The 24928-nt window shown below is 38.3% G+C and overlaps 1 protein-coding gene across 7 annotated transcripts in view; it reads right to left on the bottom strand.

Moving 5' to 3' along the window:
* Window positions 1-24928, bottom strand: part of FAM120A (family with sequence similarity 120 member A) — a 56650-nt gene that overhangs the window by 17282 nt on the left and 14440 nt on the right. For 5 of the 7 annotated variants that reach the window (XR_012831218.1, XM_075714612.1, XM_075714614.1 and 2 more), the window contains exons 4-11: window positions 19233-19361; window positions 18653-18749; window positions 17476-17576; window positions 16914-17197; window positions 15410-15497; window positions 11847-12071; window positions 9132-9306; window positions 845-1094 (exon numbers count right to left, since the gene is read on the bottom strand). Coding sequence is in view for 6 of the 7 variants with exons in the window: in XM_075714612.1 (XP_075570727.1) it covers window positions 845-1094; window positions 9132-9306; window positions 11847-12071; window positions 15410-15497; window positions 16914-17197; window positions 17476-17576; window positions 18653-18749; window positions 19233-19361 (1349 nt within the window). In the remaining variant the exon portion in view is untranslated. The remainder of the gene's footprint in view (window positions 1-844; window positions 1095-9131; window positions 9307-11846; window positions 12072-15409; window positions 15498-16913; window positions 17198-17475; window positions 17577-18652; window positions 18750-19232; window positions 19362-24928) is intronic. The other 2 variants (XM_075714615.1, XM_075714617.1) reach the window with 1 other exon arrangement.

Below are 24928 nucleotides of genomic sequence, written 5' to 3'. Positions count from 1 at the left end.
TGATTTAAGATACCATTTGGACTATTTTTTGTATACTTACTATTCTGTAAGGAGAAACACAAAGGAGTTTTAGTGCTCAAAAGACAAGACAAAGTACAATAGAACTGAAGACAAATTTACATTTATCGCTCTCAAAAATGGCTTAAAATTTTTCATGTGCAACATGCTAACTGTGGATTCTGCCAGATTTATGAGCTAGTCGTATTGAAATAATCACCCCTTTCAAAAAAAGTAAGCATCTCTCAATTCCTCAGTCAATTTTCCATCTGAAAATTAAACAGGTGACTATTTTGGACCTTGTGACTTTCTCTTTGAAAAGCTGAAGTATAAGAATTACTACTTCAACTGTTGGTTATCACCATCTCAACTAGATGAACAATTCTAACACAGGGAATCTAAGACAGCATAGGCAGAGTATCATTCACATGAACTTTGCATCCTGATAAACTGCTATGCAGCTCTTCTCTGAAGAACTCTCTCTTTTTGCTTTTCAACTTCAACAACACAGCCTCTGAGACCCCAAATGTTATTTTTATTAAGTTGGAGCCTAGAGTATAGTATGGGTAAACTAATTCAAATGCCACAGTATACTCTTTGCAACTCAAGACTTTTTTTCTCATCCCTTCAGTACTCTAGAGACTGAAGAAAGAAACATTTAATATACAGCATGGTTTTAAGACTCACAGCAATGTTCTAATAACGAAACAAACCCCTTCTCCTAGTGACAATGCAAATATGAATTAAGGTTTCCTATACTCACAGTTTAAGACAAAGTTAAATATGTCAGAAAGATTACATGGTAAAACCTTTCCTTTGTTCTGTTTTGCCTTAAGGTAACACTGACCTTAGTACACAACAGAGCACCATAAGATGAGTGGGCACATTAGTTGGATTGAGCATTGCTGGTGTATCTGATCTCATACAGGCCAAAAATGCCCTCATTCTTCGGTTCTTGTCTTCTACTGCTTTTCCCAGCCACAGCTTCTTCAGATTAGGACAGGTCCATTCCCTGAATGCAAGTGCTTCCACCAGCTCAGGGGTTTGAGGAGATTTTCCTTTGTAAGCAGCCCATTCTTTAATTATCACTGGTGAAACTACAAAATGGCAACAGTTGAAAGAAAAAATTCAGAGTTAAAAAGCAGCATATATTTAAAACTTTATATGCAAGAGATTTTGATCCAAAAGCATCACTTCAAGATTGCAATAGATACTGATGTTCTGGATTACATTGCCAAACTGGTAAATCAAACTCTGTATGAACCATCTTTCAATTGTGATCACTTACAAAGTAAGTGCATGCAACCAAGTGTATGCTAAGAATGTTACATTAGTATTTTCAAATTAATATGCAACGTAAAGGAACTACATATATTTTTCTAAAACAAACAGCATAATTTGAAAACACAATCTTCCCGTAAAATATGTGTCATTTATCAAAAACCTACAGTGATAAATAAAAATAGTACATAAATACAAATTATTCCATGTGTAGTCTTTTAAGAGCAATATGATCCTAGTTATTTCATTCAAATCAGATTTAAAACTTACATTATACTTGTATGCAGTTGTTCAACTACTGCAATGGAACAAGATCTCAAATATGGGTGGGTTTGGGTTTTGGGGTTTTTTTTGCCTAAAAATTTTACAAAACATTACATTACATAAGCCTTTCAATTTACTGTGTTGCCTTCTATTAAGAGGTTAGTGGTTTTGTATCTGCTAAGCTCCCTTTCATCCACATCAAAGAAAGACTGTTCACTCTACATTGCTGCTAAATCATCTCCCTTTTTTATGTTTGAACACAACCAAAACAGAACACAAGTTTGGGGGGGGAGGGGGGAGAAAGTCAAGACTAAGAAATGATACCTTTGGCCTTGGAATGACCCCAAGTTTGACACAGCTCAAAATCTGTTTGCACCCTTCTTAACTCAGAGTCCAGTTACGCAGTGTGGAAAGATTCAAGGAACTTGTTAGTGAAGCTTCAGGTTACCGCCCAGAGAGATTTACTGCAGGACCACAGACCTGCGCTTTCTGTTAGAAATCTTTCTGTTACAGATCGAGGAGAGAGTACTACTGGTGCCAGGATAGCCCTTACAGCTACAAAGTCTTCTTCAGCAATCAGACATCAGCCTTACAAGTAATTTTATATTTAGGGTCAGGCAAACCATGGCAGAGGTGATGACTGGGATTAAAAAGAAGCAGCTCCAGAACATCCCAAAGCACTCTCATGCTTTTCTGGAATCAAACTACTCTAGCGTTACAGCTACATTTCAGGATAAGTTTTACAAAGATAACATGCAGCAGTGAAAATAAATATTCTGATATATTTAGTTGGTAGCCTCACTACAAAATCATGTTCTATTTTGGTTGCTACTAGTTTTTATACGCCACCAAGCTATACAAGATGGGCTTTAACAGCCAGCAGAGCTACTTCGTTATTTGTGCACAGCTTATCACACTGGTTTTCACTTCACTTCTTGTTTAGGCCTGGGACAGTAAACAAGAACAAATAAAAGGATGTCTTTTATGTAGGCTTTCAAAGACTTATTTAATTGCTTTAGGTCTCAGAAGCAAGAGATACTTTTGGACCCAAACTTCTCAGTTTTGAGGCTACTATGCAGAACAGTTTAATCTGTTAACAGTAAACAAACCCCAAACTGCTGCTAATTGACATAAAATAGCTGTTTGTGTTTTGGAGTTCTTTTTTTCTTTCCTTCAACCTCCTTTTGACAATGGAGGTCATATTCCTAGCTACACTCAAGTTTCTCGGTTTGGATGCCCCTCCAGAGGCAAGCAGATGCAAACTCCATACGTACATCACATTTAAGCACCCTCATATGACCACTTCCTCAGCTTCTACAACTCCTGTAACAGCAGACAACAGCAAGGAAACAGAGCTGTACAGAACACAAATGTTTCACTATTGTTTCTTTCACATATATTTCACATACAAAGACCTCAAGCTTAGAAGGGAATATTTTATGTTTTCTACATGCAATCCTATGTTTCAACATTCAAATTTGGTTCAAAGCTTTTAATGCGGGGATGACAACTTCCACGACCCTATGAGATTAAGGCCACAGGAAGAGTACCTCAGTTTGCTCTCAAAACATACCGTCTTCAGTAACATGCTACCTGTAGAGGTCACTTGGCAGATCCACCCTGGCTTCAAAATTTTGTGAAGTAATGGTTATCATAGGGAAGGTAACCATGCTTCTTGCAGAACAGTTTAATATGAAGGTCACTCTAGTGGACTGGCAAACAGTATCCTCCCTGAATGATGGGGATGACAGGTGATAGTAGTAGGTGACTCTCTTCTGAGAGGTATGGAGGCACCCATTCACCGACCTGACATACTCTCCAGAGAGATGTGCTGCTTAACTGTGGTCTCGTATCAGGGATGTCACTGGGAGACTACCAAGCCTTGTACCGTCCACTGACTATTATCCACTGCTGTTGTTTCATGTGGGCACCAGTGATACAGCCAGGAGCAGTCTGAGGAGTATCAAGAAAGTTTACAGAGCCCTGGGAGTGGCAGTCCAGGACTCTGGAGCGCAGGTATATTTTTCATCAATCCTCCCAGACAAAGGGAAGGGGTTTGAAAGGGCCAGTTGAATCTGGCGTATCACCAAATGGTTACAGGACTAGTGCCACTGCCAGGGGTTTGGCTACATGGGACTTGCTTTGAGAAATCTGGTCTACTACAGGCTGATGAGGTCCATCTGTCAGAGAAGGACATCTTCAGCAACTTCAGTCATAGGCTTGCCAAGCTGCTGAAGAGGGCTTTAAACTGAAGTTGCCGGGGGAGGGAAACCTCAATCCATCCCACTCCTACTAGTTTGATGCCCGTGCCAGCAACAGATGCCCAGAGCCTGGAGAAGGATCCACAGGTCTGCAGGAGAGCACCTGAAGAGCAGTGCAAAGGAATTCCAGCCACTCCAGCCAGTAAGTCAGCTTCATCAGGGGCCCAACTTAAAGGCCTCTACGCAAATGCATGTAGCATGGGGAATAAACAAGAGAAGTTAGAGACGTGTGCACGTCTGCAGGGCTATAATCTTACTGGCATCATGGAGATGTGGTGGGATGGCTGCTATGACTGGAGTGTTGGAATGGAAGGACACAGGCTCTTCAGGAAGGACAGGCAGGGGAGACAAGGAGGGGGTGTTGCCCTTTATGTCAATGACCAGCTGGAGTACACAGAGCTCTGCCTGGGAATGGATGAGGAGCCAACCAAGAACTCATGGGTCAGGACTGAAGGGAGGGCAGCGACAGGTGACATTATAGTGGGGGGTCTGCTACAGGCCAACTGACCAGGAAGACTGAGCGGATGAGGCCCTTTATAGACAGATAGGAGCAGCCTCACATTCACAAGCCCTGGTCCTCATGGGGGACTTCAACCATCCCAGTATCTATTGGAGGGACAGCACAGCAGGACATAAGGAATCTGGGAGGTTCCTGGAATGTGTTGGTGGTAACTTCCTTCTCCAAGTGATAGAGGAGCCAGCGAGGAGAGGTGCTATGCTGGACCTTGTTCTCACCAATAAGGAGGGGCTTGCAGGGAATGTGAAGCTCAAGGGCAGCCTTGGCTGTGTGACCGTGAAATGGTGGAGTTCAAGATCCTTAAGGCACTGAGGAGGGTGCACAGCAGGCTCACTACCCTGGGCTTCAGGAGAGCAGACTTTGGCCTCTTTGGGGATCTGCTTGGTAGGCTACCATGGGATAAAGACTTGGAGGGAAGACAGGTGTAAGAAAACTGGTTAATATTCAAGGATCACCTCCTCCAAGCTCAGGAGCAATGCATCCCAATAAATAGGAAGTCAGGAGGCCTGCATGGATGAACAAGGAGCTCCTGGACAAACTCAAAACACAAAAAGGAAGCCTACAGAGGGTGGAAGCAAGGACAGGTAGCCTGGGAAGAATACAGAGAAATTGTACAAGCACCCAGGGATCAGGTTAGGAAAGCTAAAGCCCTGGTAGAATTAAATCTGGCCAGGGACATCAAGGGCAACAAGAAGCGCTTCTATAGGTACGTCAGTGATAAAAAGACGACTAGGGAACTAGACCCCACCTGGAATACAGCATTCAGCTCTGGAGCCTCCAACATAAGAAGGACATGGACCTGTTGGAGCGAGTTCAGAGGAGGGCCACGAAGATGATCAGAGAGCTGGAGCATCTCTCCTATGAAGACAGGCTGAGCGAGTTGTTCAGCCTGGAGAAGAGAAGGCTCTGGGAGACCTTATAGCAACCTTCCAGCACCTGAAGAGGGCCTTCAAGAAAGCTAGCTGGAGAAGGACTTTTTACAAGGGCATGTAGTGATAAGAGAAGGGGTAATGGTTTTAAACTGAAAGAGGGTAGATTTAGATTAGATACAAGGAAGAAATTCTTCACTATGAGGGTAGTGAGGCACTGGAACAGGTTGCCCGGAGAAGGTGTGGATGCCCCATCCCTGGAAGTGTTCAAGGCCAGGCTGGATGGGACTTTCAGCAACGTGGTCTAGTTAGAAGGTGTCCCTGCCCACAGCAGCAGAGTTGGAACTAGATGATCTGCAAGGTCCTTTCCAACTCAAACTGTTCTATGATTCTATGAATTATAGCTGTATCAGTTGACAAGTAACTGTAGCACTGTTCACCCAAATTTAGCATTTAATGTAACAGATGAATCTAGGACGTGTCCACATCCACTTATTTCTCCAGGGCATTTCTTACACCTCTGACAACTCTGCACTGGGACTGCTGCCAAAAACTGTCTTCCTCAGCTGCTGAGGATCTCTGTCCTCAGAGGAACTTTTTGTGTTTTCATCCCAGGACTTCCACTTGGAGATAAGCAACATCTACCCTGAAGACTACATTAGCTACAACGAACACTCAGGATCAGAGTGTATTCAGCCACAACATCACAGTGCTAATTAAACTGTTTTTCATACTAAACTTCCTCCTGCTGCTGACCAGCACATTTGAATACCCAATGTAGCCTAAGAAACTGCACAATATATTGACATCTGCTTTGAACATTACCCTCATGACACTTTAAGGTCAATCCAAGTAAAAACGGTCAGCATGAATCTGCATTAGGGTAACCTGCTTGACAAACACGTGAATGCTGTTACATGCTCTAAAGGCATTAGCAACAGCATTCTGCACAGTCAAGCTGCCTGTTAGAGCCCTTGTTGCTAACTACAGCTCAGGTGGTTTTGGTATGCTCTTGGCACTTTTTTTTCCCCCCCACAAACTGAACGTGAAGTGAGGTACCTAATACCACTAGAAGATGAGCTAGCTAATGCAGATTAATCATGCCTCATTTTTAACCTTATAATCTTTACTGACAGCACAGCTTGAGCTAAGCGTGTTTGATTTTGCAAAAGGGCTACTGCCCAAGATACGGCTTTCCTTTTGGCAGAAACAGCATCAGCTGAATACATCCTTGATGGAGAACAGTACATCACAAGGTGGCTAGGCTTAAAATACCAAACCTTTGGATCCAACCAGGAGTTATGACAGCTTGTACAAGTGTGCATTTTTCCACAGAGTGGAAAGGGCAGGTGGCTTCATCTACACATATGTATTTATCAGAACATGGGAAATAACCCATTTCAGAGCTTGAGAAGATGAGCAAGTCAGACATTCAAGTTTCCATCTCTTCAGAAGGAAGGGCAGTGCAGCCAATGCTGTGCCCTTGGCCGTAAAAGCACAATCAAGAACTTTTGTGATTCAGCTTTTCATATCCTCTGGGAGCAGACATGAGGACATATACAGCAAAGGCACTACTTAGCAGACAATTATCACTGAAGAACCTCACTGACTACCTCTTCCAACAGATCTGTTGTTCTTTATTGGCTTTTCAACTACATAAAAATAATAATGATTTAAAAGACAGGAAGTCATCCACTTTATGAAAGATCCATTACCTTGCTGTCTACATATTTAGCAATAATACTGATGTGTCTGTTTATTATGTATTTTTCATAGCCTCCTATAACCCTCACATACAATATACTTGCAAATTATTTACGCACAATTATTATGTTGCCAGTGTTATGGTTTGTACAACAAAGATGACTGCATTTTAGATATTAATACATCCATTAACTCTCCAAATAAATCTTAAGGACAATATACATTTTTTTTAGAAATTAATTTCTTCACTCTCTTAACGTCTCTTAATTCTTACATTTTTTTCTTAATTGTCTTAATTACTGTGTTTCCTAACTTATTCATTTTTGACAGCACCAAAAAAATTAAGACACTGAAGGAGAATCAGCATCACTAGTTCATTAAAGCCCAAGTCCTCAGAAAAGTTAGCAAGGGCCAATGAGTGTGACTAATTGATCTAAGAAGTCTGCTCTTCCTGCTTAAGACACTAATCTCTCTTTCCATCTTGCACAGCCTGCCCAATTCTTGCTACTTTGTAAGAGAGCTGACCAAAATAAACATGTTGCTACAACATAGCCCTTTCAAACCACAGGCTTGCATCTTAGCTCAAATCCATCTTTACTAGCATTCTTAGCTTTGCATTGAAGTAACTAACTTTCGGGCAGACATTCAATTTTTTTTTATTTTTTATTTTTTTTAAACGAACATGGTCAGCCCTAAGATAGAAGTAGGTCAGTAGCTGAATGTGTCCTGTAGCAAGATTTGCCAGAGCTCCTGTAACTAAACCAAGTCAGCACTAGCATTCTCGGCCTCCATTGAGAATAAACCTCAGAAAAGTGGTATAAATGAAAATAGAGATTATACAGGTATCCCCAGTAGCCTAGAGAGAGAACATTTTAGGTTTGAAAGATAAAAACGTTCTGAAAACTGACACAGACCTTCAGCACTCAGCTATTTCACCACTACAAATGTCGTAGTACACTTTTTAGGACAGAAGTCTAATGAGGATAAATGAATACTGCAAATAACTTCACTATTTTAATCCTGAAATAACCTTGTAACCTGAAGTACTACTATGTTGTGTGAGTTTAAAGAATTACGATGTTTGTGACAATATGTGTGGTGAGATATTACTCAGGCAGGTTACATATTAATTCCCACAAAATAACTGGCTAAGATAAACAGTTTTTCAAACATCATTGGAAGATGATCATCTTTGCTATGAATGTACAAAAACATTTCACAACTAAAAATGGAAAGAGAAAAGGGAACAAACAAAGTTTACAACCGATTCTTATTTTTATCCTTTTACACATGAGGACTGTGAATGCTTTCATACATTCTAAATATCTGATTCTTAAATGTAGTCTAGTGACAGCAGACTCCTATATATAAATACTCCTGCTGCTGCTGCCATCCACTTAATGCTTTAGCATTCCTTTAACCTTTATAAGATGCTACTGTAAAGTTCAATCATTTCCTTGTATGCATTTCATGATAAGAAAAACACTCTATAACAAGAAGGTTGAATTTTCTGGAATGACAGCAATTGCTGAAAGCAGAAGACTTAGAAGACAACTTCCAGATTATTATGAAGATTAATATTCATCCTTCTGAATTAGCAAAAGGATCTTTTGACAAGTCTGTTTGCAAAAGTTTAATCTGTCTTCACCCAGGTCTACCTTTACCTTCATTACAACTGACTTCTGCGGATTTTAAACCAACTTTTTATATGCCAATACCTGAAAGATATTAGACACTTGCAAATTTCACTGAAATACATCTAATTACACATTTGGGAAGACAGAGGGGAAGACAGGGTAAGCTAACATATGCACCTCTCATTTTTGAAAAAGGTGTGCAAATCTGTATGCCTATGCTCAGAATAGAAGCTTTCTATAATCAAGTTCTGCCATATACTTTGAAAATTACATCACAAACTGACATTACTTGCTGCAAGCCTGATAGCAGCTTAAGCATACATTTTAAAACACAAACCCCAGAGCTTGCTCCAAAATGGTAACGTTTATGGTAACTTAAATAATGGCAACTCAAATAATGGTAATTTAAACTACTACAGGAAATAGCATTTCAAATTAACAACATCTTTTTCTATTATCCATGCGATCAAGCCATAAATTCCTCCAGTGCTAACTACACCGATGAAATCTTAGCAACTACTCTCATTCAAATCACAGTACAAATGGATATGAAAACAGAGCAAAGGGAAGAGAAATAAAGAATGGATTCTCCAGTACATACATTCTGGTGGAAGTCTGTTCTTTCTAAAAGCAAGTCTTTCAGTTTTCTTTCTGCTTTCTGCCAAACTAAACAGGACTCCGTAAACATACTGACGAACTGGCCTATAAAGGAGAGCAGCAGGAGGCAGGTCTTTGTTGGCTTCATCTTCTATAGAAACAGCAATTTTGATTTCACCCTTTTGCATGAAAAAAAAGCAGAAAAATATGACGTTATACTGAACAGAAAATATTTAGATATGCGTGGTAGCTCAACCCAGCTGTAATATAAATCTCAAGAAAAGTGTGATTCAGCCGTGATGTGGATCTCATGTATATGAAGGTAACAGCAAAAGAGGATTACCCCACAATCTACTGGCTTTCCTCCAGTAAGTCTCCAGGCTCTGATTATCCCTGTTGCTCTCTTCTTTCTCTTCTCCATCACACACCTTTTTTTTGTCTAGACTATCTGCAGGTGAGGATTACCTAAATATTGATCTTCAAATATGGATACTTTGAGGATTGAAATAGTACACATGAAATAGTACACATGAAAATACAGTAATGTGCTTCTTAGATAGTCAAAGCACATTTGAAGCTGATCTAGATTCCAGACAGGTATTTTTAAAATATTCATGCTGTTTAAAAACACCAGTCTGACTTTTTGGTGCAAGGATTTGAAACAGTAGTGGGGACTCACTGTAAGAAACAACATTACAAGACCTGGTCAAAAAAATTGTAACTGGGAATTACGTAAGGTTGTTTTTGAATGTATATAAATAAATCTTCAGCATGTTATACTTTTTCAGAAAAAAGCATCAAAGAACCTTCCAACATTCTCTCTCAAAACAGCAGCAACATTCTATGTTTTCTGTGTCTGGGCGTCCTACCATGTTAAGATTTTCTTGGAAAATGACTGACTTCACTGCACTGCTCCCAAATACTAGCCTTTATTTTCAACACTGACAACAAGCACTCTGTTGTGCTACTTTCAATTAAAAAAAACATTTAAACTGCCCCAGAAATTAATACTGTAGGTGACAGCTTGGAGTGCTTACATTATGATATTGCCAGTTTAACTCAGACAACACTACTTTAGGTATGTCTGAAAGCTCTCTCTCTTCACATAACAGCAACATAACCTGTGACACTTCTACATGCCAATTTCTAAAGAATCCCATAATTATGCAAGATATCTGTCAGTGTACCCATGGTATACTTTAGGTCCCCTGTGCATACTCGTTCAAAAGCATTTCAGATAGCGGGGAAAGGAAAACAGTCTTAAACATTATTGATTTATTTTTGATGCAGCCATCTCTAGTTTGACTTTTTTTTTCTGTTGGGAATGAATTTCTCAAATACAGGCATTTAATTAGTTTCTTCCCAGTGCGAGACATATTAAATATCAAGTAGTATTTAAATGTACTAAGAATATTTGGCTATGCAAAGTAAGAAACAGAACTGGCATCAACAGCCTTCATACACCTTTTGATTCTTGCCCACTTTTCTTCAGTAAAGAAGGGAACTGTAAGAACATGACAGCAATACAAGCTATGGTGCAAAACAAACACATGGGAAATAGGAAACCCAAAGCTCAACTTTGACACAGAAATTTCTCTTTTTATGGATGTCAGAGCCCTGCCTATGGTCCTTGTTGTCCTGAAGCAGATTTTTAAGATGAATACAAGTTAACAGGAATGTGGACAGTGCCATTTTGCTAGATGCTGTACAAATATGTACATTGAATGGGCCTGACGTATGAGAACCAGTACTAAGCACTTTGAACACTAAGGAAGAAGAAGATTAAAGTTGTCTTGTTCTGGGACTCATCTGTTTGCACTTAGAAGGAACAATGAACTTAAGTCTTTTGAGACTAGATTAAGTCAAACACAGAGTTGTGCAGAAACACCACTGCTCTGGCTCCGTCCCGGTTCAACACAAAGCAGACTTCACCAGATTCCAGACACACTGAAGCAGGTTATCACTGCCTATTTCTGTACGAAGCTCTCCCATTGCTTTTCAAGGTGACCTCATGTGGCCATTCAGGTAGATTTTTTTTACTGGACACACTGAGCAGAGAGAGTCCTGGGCTGTGTGAAAATGCTGGGAATTTGAAGGCTAGCACATAAAATAGCCAAGCCAAAAACAAAGAGCCATCAGAAATGTTCTGCCAAACTAAAATGAACAAAAATTCAAACCATCATCAAGTTGATCTATAATTACATTTTAGGATTATAGAAAAGGGATTTCTTAGAGCTGCTACGTTTCTATCAGGGCTAGCTACCAGGGATGGGAGGGATCAAACTGTGAGGGAAAACAATCTAAGTATTTTTGAACACTGAAAATAGAAAAGACTTGGCACAGACACCAAAGCACATATGCAGGAAGTTCTAGATGGAAATGGACCCTATATACAAACACACACAGGTATACACACACACACACACTAACATACACACACATGTGTAGAGATACAAAGATATCTGCATATATTCAGGAAAAATGAAAAATTTTCTAAGTAAACACTTCCAATTACAGTCTTCTCATATCTATTGGAACAATGTACCAGACCAGATTAGTGGTTAGAAAACAGGGGAAAAAATTGTTAGAAGCACTAAAACCAGACCAAAACTCAAAGCATTAAAAAGGATAGAAATTTATGATACTCTAGCCAGAAATATAAGTGCAATTATTTTTACAGAATCATTATTTCACAGTACATAATTTTTAAATGTCATACCTTGGTTAGGACATGAAAGATGTAGGGATACATTAACCCCTTCTTGTGCCTGTGTTCTGCCACTCTTAATACTTCAGGTGCTACAGGAGGTAATGGAGGGGTAGTAATATCCATGTGGTTTCTGGTGGGCATTGACAACAGGCATGGGATTTGTGGATTACTGGTTTGATTCCCTTTGACATCAGCTGCCTGACTTCCTGAAGAAGCACTAGAGGAACCTTCTGCCTGTAACAGAACATACAAAATAAAGTGCTTCTGAATGTGTATTGAAACATAGCAGGAGATCAGCCAAGAGAAACAGCAAATTTCCTTCTTTACCCACAATGAAAACAGTAAATCTTCACATCATGTTGTATCAGTATATAGAATACATTATCCAAAGCTGGCCAGAAGATTTGCAGAAAATGTAAACTTTAAGCCATTGTTTGCTAACAGAAGCAAATTACTGAAAAAAATAAATAATACAGTAAAGCTTTAACTTATTAACAGCAACAATAATTATTTTTCTTAATTTTTAATTGCACAATACAGAAGGGGGACTGATTACCTCTTAATGAAATGTCAATGACCTCAACTAAGTATTTCCAAGATACTACCAACTACATTGTGACTGTCAGTTAACCCAAGTCTGTAATTTATCTAGACGTCCATTAACACATTCCTTCACAGTCTGCATTTCTAAATGAAGCAGAAGCTACAGAGTTCAATTTAAAGACATTTAAAATATAGTGTCTGAACGCAAAAGTCTTGTCAATGTTTTGTTTGGTTTTTAATATAAAATTCTTTTCTCTGAGAACATGATTCTAAGAGAAAATGGCAACATTTTCTGACTGCAAGATTAAAGTGGCATTTTAATCCATTTCTAGAAATGTAGTTCACAAATTCATAGGAAAAACATGACTCAAAAATATACTCTAAACCTCCTGCTGAATAAGCCTTTTGTAAGCATTTATGTATGCCTCATAGATACTACCAAAAAAGTGGAGTTCATTCCTAAAAATCCTCATCTTCAAAACCGAAAGCTGTTTTTAGCTTAAGAGTTCATACTAGTTTTGTGCCTACAAACTATTATAGAAATATTTAAAACTTTTGAGACTGATATTTAATTTGTTCACTTGATGATACATCATGCATGAGTATTTTCACAATTTGTGTAGAAAATTTCACATGCTTTGTAAGACTTTAAAAGCAAAGCTGAAACAGAAATGGCCAAAGCCATGAAGTCCCACAGAACAAGTAACATAAAAAATAGGCTCAAACAAGCTCAGCTTGTTCACTTCAGGCTCTTATGAAAAATACAAACTTGCATGTAAAAACCAAAAACACCCCACACAACCTCCAGAAACCTTCCATAGGAAGGTGTGTATTAGTAAAAACATGCTCTAGCAAAATATCAAAGGGACAACATTATTTTCAGATTACATTTTTGTAATGTAGGACATTACTGAAAGAGGACATTATTGAAAGACTGTATTTTAGAGTTGGTAATCCAGACCTCATTTTATTTATAAAAATTAAAATATACAGAAGAAATGGTTAAAACCTGTAAATCAGAACACTTCTAACACAATATACTAATACAAAATGTTTTTATAAACATGTGAGCTATCACAGCTCTTTAGATCTGTGTTATATTACCACATATATTTATCAGTTTAAAGATTTTTGCCTCTGTCTTCTACTACCCCAACAACTAAAAGTCAGTGATACTGAACCACAAAGAGAAGTTTACAGAACTGCCTGTTACTGTGGGCATGGAGGGAACACGACAAAAACCCCCTGACGATAGGAGTGCTTTCCCTGTTTGCACTACCCAGGTTCTTCCTGGATCTGCTCCAGTGGTATTCAAACACCAAAGCTGAGGAACTACTACAGTTGAAAGTTTGGGGTTTTTTTTCTTTACTAATATACATCCACCCAAATGAGATGAGTACACCTTTGTCATGTATAATCATGCAGCAAGACAACTGTGAGCAAGGAATTTTGACAAGTCAAGTGACAGGAGTGTCAAGATTGCTGCTACCTGTCGAACTATGATAGATTTTCAGCACTTCACCTCAGAAATTCACATCGCTTATTCAGTTGAAATCTTCAGGAAATATACATTTTTTAAATGTATATACATACCTAAGATATGAGTTAATCTACAAAATGTACTCATAATCCTCCCTGCCATGATCAACAAATGCAACTGTCTTCTGTTACTGAAGGCTGAAAAAGTGGTTTGATATTAAAAAAAAAAAAAAAAAAAAGGGCAAGCAGAACTCACAAACATTTATACATTAAACTGGAATGCATTTAAGTTGGACTGCATGCATATGTCTACTGGAAAGTTTAATCACTGCTTATACAGCTCTAATTCTGTGTGTATGAAGACAGGCAGCCAGACATGCCGTGCAGCACGTCCCACCCATCTACCACCCAGTTCCAGGGACAGCACCACCACCGCTCTGGCTACTCCCTGCCTCCGCTTCCCTCCTCTGCAGGACATCGGGCTGTGCAGCGCACGCGCAGGGCTGCAGCTGGGATGCACCGGGCTTCATAGATGGCCCATAACACAGAGAAGAAAGGAATGTGATAGGTCAAATTAGCATTTGCATATGGTGACTAATCTGCAGTCAGATACAGTTATCATATGGGGCGTAGTCTGCAAAAATAATAACCACTCATGGGTGAAATCATCAGCTTGATATTTTAAGCACAAAGCCCAAGTTTACTGGATTGTCTATGCCAAAGGTACAGGGAAAATGTTCTGTCTACAGTGTTAAGTAACTCGTGATTGTTTTTTTTCAACACAAAATTAACAGTTGGTGTACAGTTTCATCACAAAGACGCAGAGATACTAGGTGCAAATGCTTTGAATGTTCTTTCTAAACACAGTTCAAACTTGGAATACAGAACACCATACTCTTGATTTGACAATGGTTTTAAATCTTGAAGAAATTTAATAGGATAATATTAGGGCTTTATCAAGGACTTAGTTACCCCATCCTTACTTAGTTAAGTAGCAATACATTCTAATTGGTCCCACAGAACTACTTTTAATATGTACTACGTGAAATTCCTACCAGGCAGTTATAAAAGGACTTTTACTCCTCAGCTAAGCTTTAATACACCTACAACGGTCTGTGGCTAACATTGAAACGTGTATTAGAGCTGTTCTCACTACGCTGTAGGTTATATGACATGCACCCTGAACCCACGGACACCTAGACCACTATATTCCTCAGTGTAAAAATCAAAATAATGCACTATGTAAACACAGGTAGCGATATCCAAGGATGAGATTGTTAGCTAAGGAGTAAACAAGTTTATTGGTTTCTTTCTATTTTATATCTAGTATTTTCTAACACATCTTATTTAATTTTCATTTTTATGTATACACTATAATATTCCTTGGAAAATGTCTTACTGTACTTTAAAGCTGTTGTTTTGTAACTCACAAAAAGCTGTAAAAGTTTACACTAAATCCTACAGATCAATACTGAAAATTCTACTCAGAGTTTGCTGTGAAGCTTTAATACAAAATAATAAATTGTGATGTTTGGAACTTAAAGAATTACCTTCGTTTGGTCTCCCAGCTCCCCACGTGTTTGACTTTCTGACTGGGTTCCTGTTTTTTCCCAGCCTATTTTGTTCCCACTGACATGGCTGAAGGACAACACAAAAGAAAACACAGTATTAAAGTGCTGTTTAAAATACAATGGGATAAATCCTTGGTGACTGTTACTGGAACTATGGGCCAGAGAGGACTCTGATTTTAAGGGATGCTGTTACAAATGTCAATTTGCAGGAGTCTTCAAGAGACTTTAATACCAACATCTATTCATTTACACTACGTCAATATTTGAATTGTATTTAAAAGCTGTATATTACAATGACTAAATAATGTTCATGTAGGCAAAAATCCTTGATTGAACTATAAATATTTGTCACTATGCCAAATAATTTCCCTCAATTAGAAGACTATTTCTACAAACTGTGATATAAATTACACTGTCTAGATTTCAGTTTCTAAATTTATTCAAAATTTATTGCATAAAATGCATAAGGCAACACTATAAAAAAAAAGCTGAAAAACATTGTTTTTTCTAAAGCAGGTACATTTCCAGTTCTACACTGCATGGAAACCACGCAAACTTGTTTGATTTACTAAGCAAAACACATGATAATATTTAAAGTTGACAGACTGCATCAAAAAAACGAAATCCAAGCCATTATGCATAATTGTGGACGCATTCAGAATGTAATACCAAGTAGTAACATACTATTAGACACAACCCCAAACCTTTAGAGGCAATCACAGACCTGATAAAGCCCCAGGCTTTGATTCTTACACAGTAAGCCACTCACTACACCTAACACGACAAAGGTAAACACGAACTGCCTGTGTTCAAATTTCCTTTTAGTAGGTCAGCAAGCAGTAATTAAATGAAAGTCTGCACAACTTTATTGCCAAGGACAGACATATGATCTAGCGGAAGTCAGAAATACTTCTGCAGTAAACAAGGCACATTAGCAGAAGACAGCAAAACCAATTTCACTGCTGTTTTGTTCCACGCATAGCCTGTCAATGACCACTCTTAAGTCACTGCCCTTAATGGTGAATTTCCGACATTACACCAGGTTTCTTTGCAAAGCCACATTATCCCAAAATTTTAGAAGTGTAAACACTACAAATTCAGTGAAGTTTCATAGTTTTTAGCTACTGAAATTTTAATGAATTATACTGTGAAGTAGGAATATTTCTTTTATACAAAGTAAAGAACTCGGAGGCTTTATGACATTTACCGAAATCTCACTCTCTCCTTCTTTCAATAAAACATAAGGGCAAAAGTGGAAAAACACCCCACATTATTTGGTTTTGGATTTCTGCTTGTTAAGGAACAAGGTGACTAAAGTGAACCAGGATATGTTTGCAGTCATAGGGACCTAAAACTATTTTCTGAAGCTCTGTTGTATCACTAATATGTAGATTTCTTACTTTCAGGATACTGATGAACAATTTTGAAAATAAATTTATTTTAACAGAAGCCAAGTAAGAAAACTTTCTCATGAAAAACTTACTTCACTGCACCTCCGTTGCCTTCATCATTGTCGGAGGACGAAGATGTAGAAGAGGCAGGAAAATAGGTTGAATCCACATGATTAGGGCTCCCACTCTGAGCTGGATTTATTGGAGAAGATCGTTCATACAATGGTGTATGCTTTCCTTCGTGAGGAATGTTACTGTAGTTGTTCTGCTCAGAGAGACTTTTTCCACCTGTTTCCAGGGTGATGGCTGGCTCAGAGAGACTATATGGGTATGGACCCTGACCTTGGGCTCCACCCTGATTGGACATCTGCTGGGCCTAAAATAAAGTGATCTTGCTTAAGTGAAGGTAACAAAAAGGCTTTTATTTTAATACATTATTTAATTAAGTGGCATTTTCCAAACGTATACATTAAATCTCAGCCATCTTGCACATCCACAAAAACTGTTCTACAGAGCCTGCACCATCACTATAGTTCCAGGCTTAATCAGTGAACACCCATACTAAAAAAGTTAGATACACCTTTCCCACCTAGATTTTAATTTGATGAGCACAGCAGGTTTCTCCCAAAGAGAAAGGCAGAGGGCTATACTTACCACAGGTTTTGCTTGTAGTGAGGTCTGTGGAATGTTAAGCATCTGAGAAGGAACATACGGTGGCACTATCCCAGGCATACCAAACTGATTTGGTCTGGCTGCTGTATTGCAAATGGGGAGAAGGCGGGGGAAGAAAAAAACCCAAACACTCATGAAAATGCTCACTATTTGACACAAATGTTACGCTTTTTATCTTTTTGCTTCTACGGTTTATTTATTCTTGTTCTGTTTAGTACTACTGTTTTCTAGTATGCCTTTAGCTCAGTTTTATTCATTTTTTGCCTTTTAATAAAAATACTTTGTAGCTTGTGAAGTCTATTTTACTTGTCTCACCTTCTCCCAAGTTTTTTTGTGTATCTCATTACTGCACATTTCTATTCTACGTGGGAATCAAAGGAAGCTTAGAAGAAGAAAAGCCCAAGAGATGTCATAATGAAGAAACCAGCAAAAACAATGTCACACAGACACATAATGCTGGCACTTTCTATCATTTGAATATTTGACCTAGAGTAGCCTTAATGCCCTTTAACGCAGGTCTTTGAATGTAAAAAGACACCCCACCCCCTCAAAAAAGGAAAAATCTGTGTTAGTATTCCAGTATGGTAACTAAAAATATTTAGAAAATTTCAGCTCAAATTATGTTTTTGTGTTAAGAATGAGGTATACGTAGCAAATCCTGTGATCATACAGTTAATTTCTAAGCCTCTGGAATAATCTGCAACGCCAGAACAATTTGTGGCTGCAATTTAAACAGGTATGTTATGACATCAAAAAAATCAGACTATAAAGGGATTTCTAAAACATGTCAGGTAAGTCCAGTGAGAAACAGAAAATATGTTTTATGGAGTAGAAATAGAAACCGTCTTTAATGATTGAACTGGTCACCAGATTTCAGTTGTTTACAGCACCATACTCTCAAGTGTCCTAATGCTAGAATTGATGCAGCAATAGCTAAGAGGAAAATCAGTCCAGGTTGTTCTCCTCTTTTTGGGGAAAGAACACAACCTCTGCACATATCCTATGAAAACCTTCTTTTGAAACATCATATTCAAGGGTCAATGAAAACTGCCAGAGAATATAAACATTTTTATAAGATATTACTAATAAAACTATTTCTGATTTAGGGTTATGCCAGGTTTTCATTAAAATGAAAAGCCTTATTTCTTTAATTACTTACCTAGGTAATGTGGTGGATGAAATGGCATAGGTTTATTAGTTGCTGAGTAATAAGCAACCGCTCTCTTAAATCGAGTAACTTTGTCATCTGTTCTAGACTAAAATAAAATAAAAAAAGATCTGTCAAGAGCAAATCTAGGCATGTCACCTATAGGTCACCACTGTACTGTAGAGTAGTTAACATATACCATATCACAAACAGTATTAACGCCTATGGACCCTTGAGGACTACAGCACCACTCCAGCACAAGAAATATTATGTCAATCCATATAAGGATAAAGCCTTAAAATACTATCTTCACATAGCACTGATTCTCAATGAGAGTACACAAAGCGAGATTACAAAACCCCTTTGGTTATCAAGAATTTAACTTTAAAGCACTTAGGGTAAATGCAGTATTTTTACCTTCGGAAAGTATGGAAAGTGAAATTAGGGTATCTAAGACACTACATACACCAGCAGATTCCTATTATCAACTGACCCAAACCAATGTTTTTATAGAATACAATTCTTCAACACCAATGTATAGCACAATAGGTTTAAAAAAAACCCCAAACCAATATTTTGCTTTATACTTTACCTGTGAATGTTGAAAAACATCTTTTGCTATGGCATCCAAATCAGTGGTGTCCTGAATATTACGGACATAGTCAGCTACGGCTTTGATCACTACATCACAAGGTGGTAAAACTAACTGGTGAGCACGTACCTATGCAAATAAACATACATGCCAGTATGAAATAACAGGGTAGCCCAAGATAGTTCAGTTACACAGCAGAGAATTAAACTTTTATTTATTGAAAATACATTCGATTAATTCCATTTTGCCAGATTTCGTATCTAAATATTTTTGGGCCTTTCACCTTGTTTTTAAGACTTCACCTTAAACAATGATTCTTATGTTTTTCATCTACAGTATATTTATATGTATGTGAAACCTCACCTCTGTGTAAATATTTACTGGTTAAATATCAGCTCCAACAACAAACAAGGTCAACAATGCTAATTATTTTACTGCTTTTTAGTTGGGCATTTCCTCTAGTGCAAAATGCTTTATCTAATGTGGATACATCCATTTTATACATATATGTATGCCAGAAAATATTTTATTTTGACACAGTTTATATTCTGAATGTAAAGTGGTATCAGAATTGATGAAAGAGATCCACTGGGAACAGGAAGATCTCTATGTACACAGAAAAGGGAAGATTTGAAAAACAAATGGAGAAAAGCAGTATCTCAAGGAAACTTATTTTTAAGATTCTACAGAAATTCGTCTAAAAATCATTATTGGAAGATTACGTTGTTTAATAATTAGTGTTTTCAAACTTTGTATATTTCATTATCTGCAGTAGAATATACTCATACAGCTTCACATTATATATAACATCTCAGGCGAGAAATTATTTTTCTTTCTTTTATAACATACATCAACAAAGAATGATGTATGGATTTCTCTTGTTGCTATGATGTGAGCATAGTTATTTTCTCTTTCAAGCAGTTCAGTATCAATATGGTTAAAGGGTTGGTTATTCTTTTGGCAGACACTGAGGTAATTCTTAAGATAATTCCATTGATAAAATAGTTTCAATATTCTGGCATTAAAATAACTGATGTTTCACCATCCAATGACAGATGTGTCTGACCTCCCATATTCACCAACTATTTTAAATGGATGAGAAATTTCACTCGAGTTAATGACCTGAGCCCATACAGACCATACATTTGTCTACAAATCAAAGTCCACAGTACAGTTGTACTCAAGATGTTAGGAAAATAATGAATTCCCATTGATTCACTGGTCACTGACTCAGGCCATGGGTTTGAAAAGATAAGAATCGCTTTGGACTTCGTAGCAAAAGACCCCTCTTTGTAGTAAGAAGAAAGAGCTGGAAGAACTTTGTGGGACGATGTCCAAAGCCCCTACAGACGAAGCTCACGCAGCTCAGTGACTGGCAGCTGCAGACAGATGTGCTGTACCAGGAAGTTCTAGACTCAGTTCTTTGGCCTGATCCCTTCTCGTGTCCACATGGAGAAAGGAGAGAAACTGGATAGTCCTGGAAACCCTGGACTTCCATCTCAACACTCTCAACAGGCTCCTCCTGAAAACAAACTGATGATTATTCAGCATATGATTATGGGCATTACTGCTCTTACATGCACTGTGTGATCCTTTATGTGGTACAGAAACTTCACGTCAAGCAACCATCATGGACCATGGCAAAATTAAAAGCAGTGAGCAGTGCTGCTAGCTGGGTCTGAACAACTACTCAACCGTAGCCAGTTTCTGCCACTCTCCCTCTGTGCTGCACAATGTGCACACTCAGAGGGGCAGGAAAGAGGTCTCCAAATACATGTCCTAAATTTTAGAGGATGCCTGACGAATTTCTAAAAATTCTGTCTGGAACATTCTGTCTGTGCCTATAGGGGCAGTTAGGTTTTTGCTTTTAACATATTTTAATCTGCCTATTTGCAAAATTCAGTGATTCAAGACTTAAGAGATCATTATTATTATTTAACAGTTCTATTTAAGATAGGAGAAAATGAAAAATCTTTATGCTGGCATTTTGAACAGAGGTATCATACTTTACTAGAAAATACTGCAATTCAGCATTGTCAGAAATGTTTATGCAAAATTCTGATTAATACTTCATTAGTTTTATCTTTGCAACTTTAAAATCTGTACCACAACCCCTTTTTATTTTGTATGGAGTCTACCATATGTAATTATTTTCTTTCCTGCCCTTATTTGATCCACTTATTATGCAATTTCTTAGACTGCCTTCTTCATATGTAGACCATTTTTGGGGTCTAGGGAATTTTTGCACTAATGTCTACTTTTTACAAATATCAGGATATGCATTCTATACCTGGTCATTATCTACCAGAGATGAGCTCCACATTTTATGAGCCTAAATTAAGAACAGCTCTGTTTAGTGTAGTCAGTGGCACAGCAATTATTTCTATTTCAGAGAGTAAATTCTGAATCTTCACTAGTGTGTGTTCTGAATATATACAACACCACTAAATATAGATCACATTTGTGTGTAAGCTTACACTTACAAATATTGATGATAAAATTTTGCACCCAATCTGCAAGCATAAGCAATAGATTTTCTTCTCACTGGTAATCTAAGTCATTTTATGAACACCTACAATTTTATTTCTATGTGTAACAATTATACATCTCTAAAGCAGCTGAATCATAACATGGCTGTGTCATGTTAGATGTGCTCTCTGCAGAGTCCCTTGGAGAAACCCTGCATTACTACCTAAGTGTTTCTGCAATCTCTGCTTGAAAATTCAGTGGATAAAAGGAGTAAGCAATCTATCATTAGTTTTACGTGATCTCCAAGATACTAATATTCAATAAACTCTAAGAGAAGATATCACATCACTCTAGCACTAATATTCAGCTCAGACTCTAGAAGTATGAAGCTCAAGTGAGACACATCAAGGGCTTACTGTGCATATCACCCCCAGTTTAGCTGCTTTTAAACAAACAGCCTAAAGACTTCACTGAAGCATATTCTTAATTCCTGAAGTGAGACCTTAAAAGTTTAGAGACATTTCAGATATTTGGATTTTATTTTCTTTTATTCTGTTTCAAAGACATCCACTCCAGGTGTGAGAACACCCTCGAAACTAAAAATGTCATGACCTACACAGAAGCCAGAAATGAAAAATGGAGAAAAAAGACTTTTCTGATATTAAAGAATAAATTATTTCTATTCATTTTAGAACTTTCCAGACATCCAAAATTCTAGATTTTTGTACTGAATCATAAATAATATTTCTAATACTGTATGCATTAAAATACAGGCTTAAAATACATTAAAATCAAGTCTTACTAGGCGTTAGGTATGGGAAAAATTAAGACAACAGCGAAAGTTACAGAAAACATGTTCATGGTTCAAGCTTACTTTTAGTTACACACAAAGCATTTCAGAGCAAAATCAGCATTGTATTTTACCAATTTCTCATTATAAGAGATTTCTTCCTAGAAGCTATTTTTTTCCTTATCCTCTACAGAAGAGTTTCAGACAAGCAACAACATGGAAAATCAGGTTTGGAAAGGCAAACATGGAGGTAGATCACACACTTGGAGGTGATCAGGTTAGAAAGCATGACATCTGAAAACAGCACAGTTTCTTTCTTTGCTAGTTGTAAAAGGACTACTTCATGACACACCACTGACAAAAAAAACAAGTGATCTATTAATGCAGTCTGAAAAGATTAAGTGGGGAAAGGAAATTAATTCCACATAGGTTATTTGTAAAAGTGAGAGGCAGAGAGCAACATTACAAGCCCAGAAGCTACAAGATAAAAATGTTTTGGTTTTGACAAAATAAACTTGCAAAAATGCTTTATTGAAAGAGAATAGACTCACATATGCATAACTCCACGGGATTATTAGGGTACTATAGAAGGTACCTAAGCTACACTTTGGAAAAGCCCCCCAGTTCTGGGACAACTCCAGTTGCCCCCTGTCTCCAGGAAGTGAAGCCTTTAAAAGCTAATCAACACAAGTACCAGCATTTACTGTTGTGCCTGCTGGAAACAGATAATCAGTTTAGTTTTATTTTCAAACCATTAAAAGAGAGACCTCGAACATTCAGTTACTGTGAGGTGACACAGAGGGAACATTTTTTTTCACTGGCAAGAGAAAAGGCTGAAGATATGAAGAATACTACAATAAATTGCCTGGGTTTTGTTACTTTTGTCTAGTAATTTCTGTTAGCGATTGCATCCAAACTGTTTGGATCTTTTATCAGCCTTTGAATATTAAAAACATTTAATCTTACAAGCTTGTAATGCGTCTGATCTAACAACAAGCTTTCTGAAGAGGCAAGAAGTTCCCTGGACAACTTAAAATTGCCTCAAACCAGCAAAGCTCAGCTTTTCCCTGAAGATCAGTTATTCAATTAAAAATTCTCTCTGCTCCTCCCTCCATCCTGCTTGGGAAACTGAGCTCCTTCTACTTCTGCATGTCTTGATGGTAACAAGAATACACACAACATGGACGTCATTTGCTAGCAACTTACACACACAGGACTCTAAGAAAACCAAATCTAAAAAGAGGGACAAAAATGATGTCAGAAAGAAAAGGGGAGAGCAGAAACACAGGCCAAAGATGTGATACAGACAGACTTCATATGAGACAACCTGTGTGACAACCCTGCACACTACCAGGAATTCGAGGGCTGGGTTGCCCTCCAGGAAGACCTAGACAAGCTAGAGGAATGAGCCAACAGGAACCTTAAGAAATTCAACAACTACAAAAGCAGTCTTGCACCTGGGCAGGAGTAACCCCTGGCTACTCTGCAGGCTGGAGTTGGGCCAAAAAGGACCTGGGCTCTTTGAAGACAGCAAACTGAACATAAGCCAGCAGGGCGCCCTGGCACCAGAGAAGGCCAACTGCACCCTGGGCTGTGTAGCAGGAGCATAACCAGCAGATCAAGGGATCTTGCTCCTCAGCGCTTGTTAGATTACCTCTAGAGCACTGCATTCAGTTTTGGGCTCAAGCCAGATGTCAAAAAATTTGAGCTAGTTCTGCAGAAGGCAATCAAGATGGTTAAGGAATTGGAGCACTTACTCTATGAGAAAAGGCTGACGGAATGGGGCTTACTCAGCCTGGCAAAGGCAAGACTTTGGAGATACCTATAGCAGCCTTCCAATACCTACACAAAGGTTATCAAGCACATGGACCCAGGCTCTTCACAGTGGTGCACTGTGAACAAGAGACAACAGACATAGCCCGAAACAAGATGGGTTCAGACTGTATGCAAGGCAAAGTATTTTTACCGCTGGGACTGTCAAACCATGGAGCAGGCTGCCCAGAAAGGTTGTGCAGTCTCCAAGCTTGGAGATTTTCAAGACCAGTCTAGGCAAAGCCCTGAGCAACCTGTTCTGACCTCAAGCTGACCAGGCTTTTAGCAGGAGGCTGGATTAGATGACTTCCTGAGGTCCCTTCTTGACCTGCATCATCCTATGATGACCCTTAGCATCAAAAAAAAAACCCCAAAAAACCCACACCCCACCCTACCCGCCGAAAAACCCACCAAAAAAACCCCACCAAAAAACCAGCCAGACACTTACTTTAAGCATATCTTAAGCCTACCATGTTTGTTATCTGAGCAGCAGCAAATTACCTAAGCACCTACTTAGCATATTAGTCTCTCTCTGGCAGACACCCTCTGAAGTCAACAAAGACAGACAGGAATTTCCTAGAGCAATTCAGAAAAAGAGTCTGGCCTGCATATTTTGGATTGCTTT

This window comes from Pelecanus crispus, chromosome 7 (assembly GCF_030463565.1).
Source record: "Pelecanus crispus isolate bPelCri1 chromosome 7, bPelCri1.pri, whole genome shotgun sequence".
Classification (NCBI taxonomy): Eukaryota; Metazoa; Chordata; class Aves; order Pelecaniformes; family Pelecanidae; genus Pelecanus; species Pelecanus crispus.
This window is presented reverse-complemented; position numbering and strand designations above follow the sequence as displayed.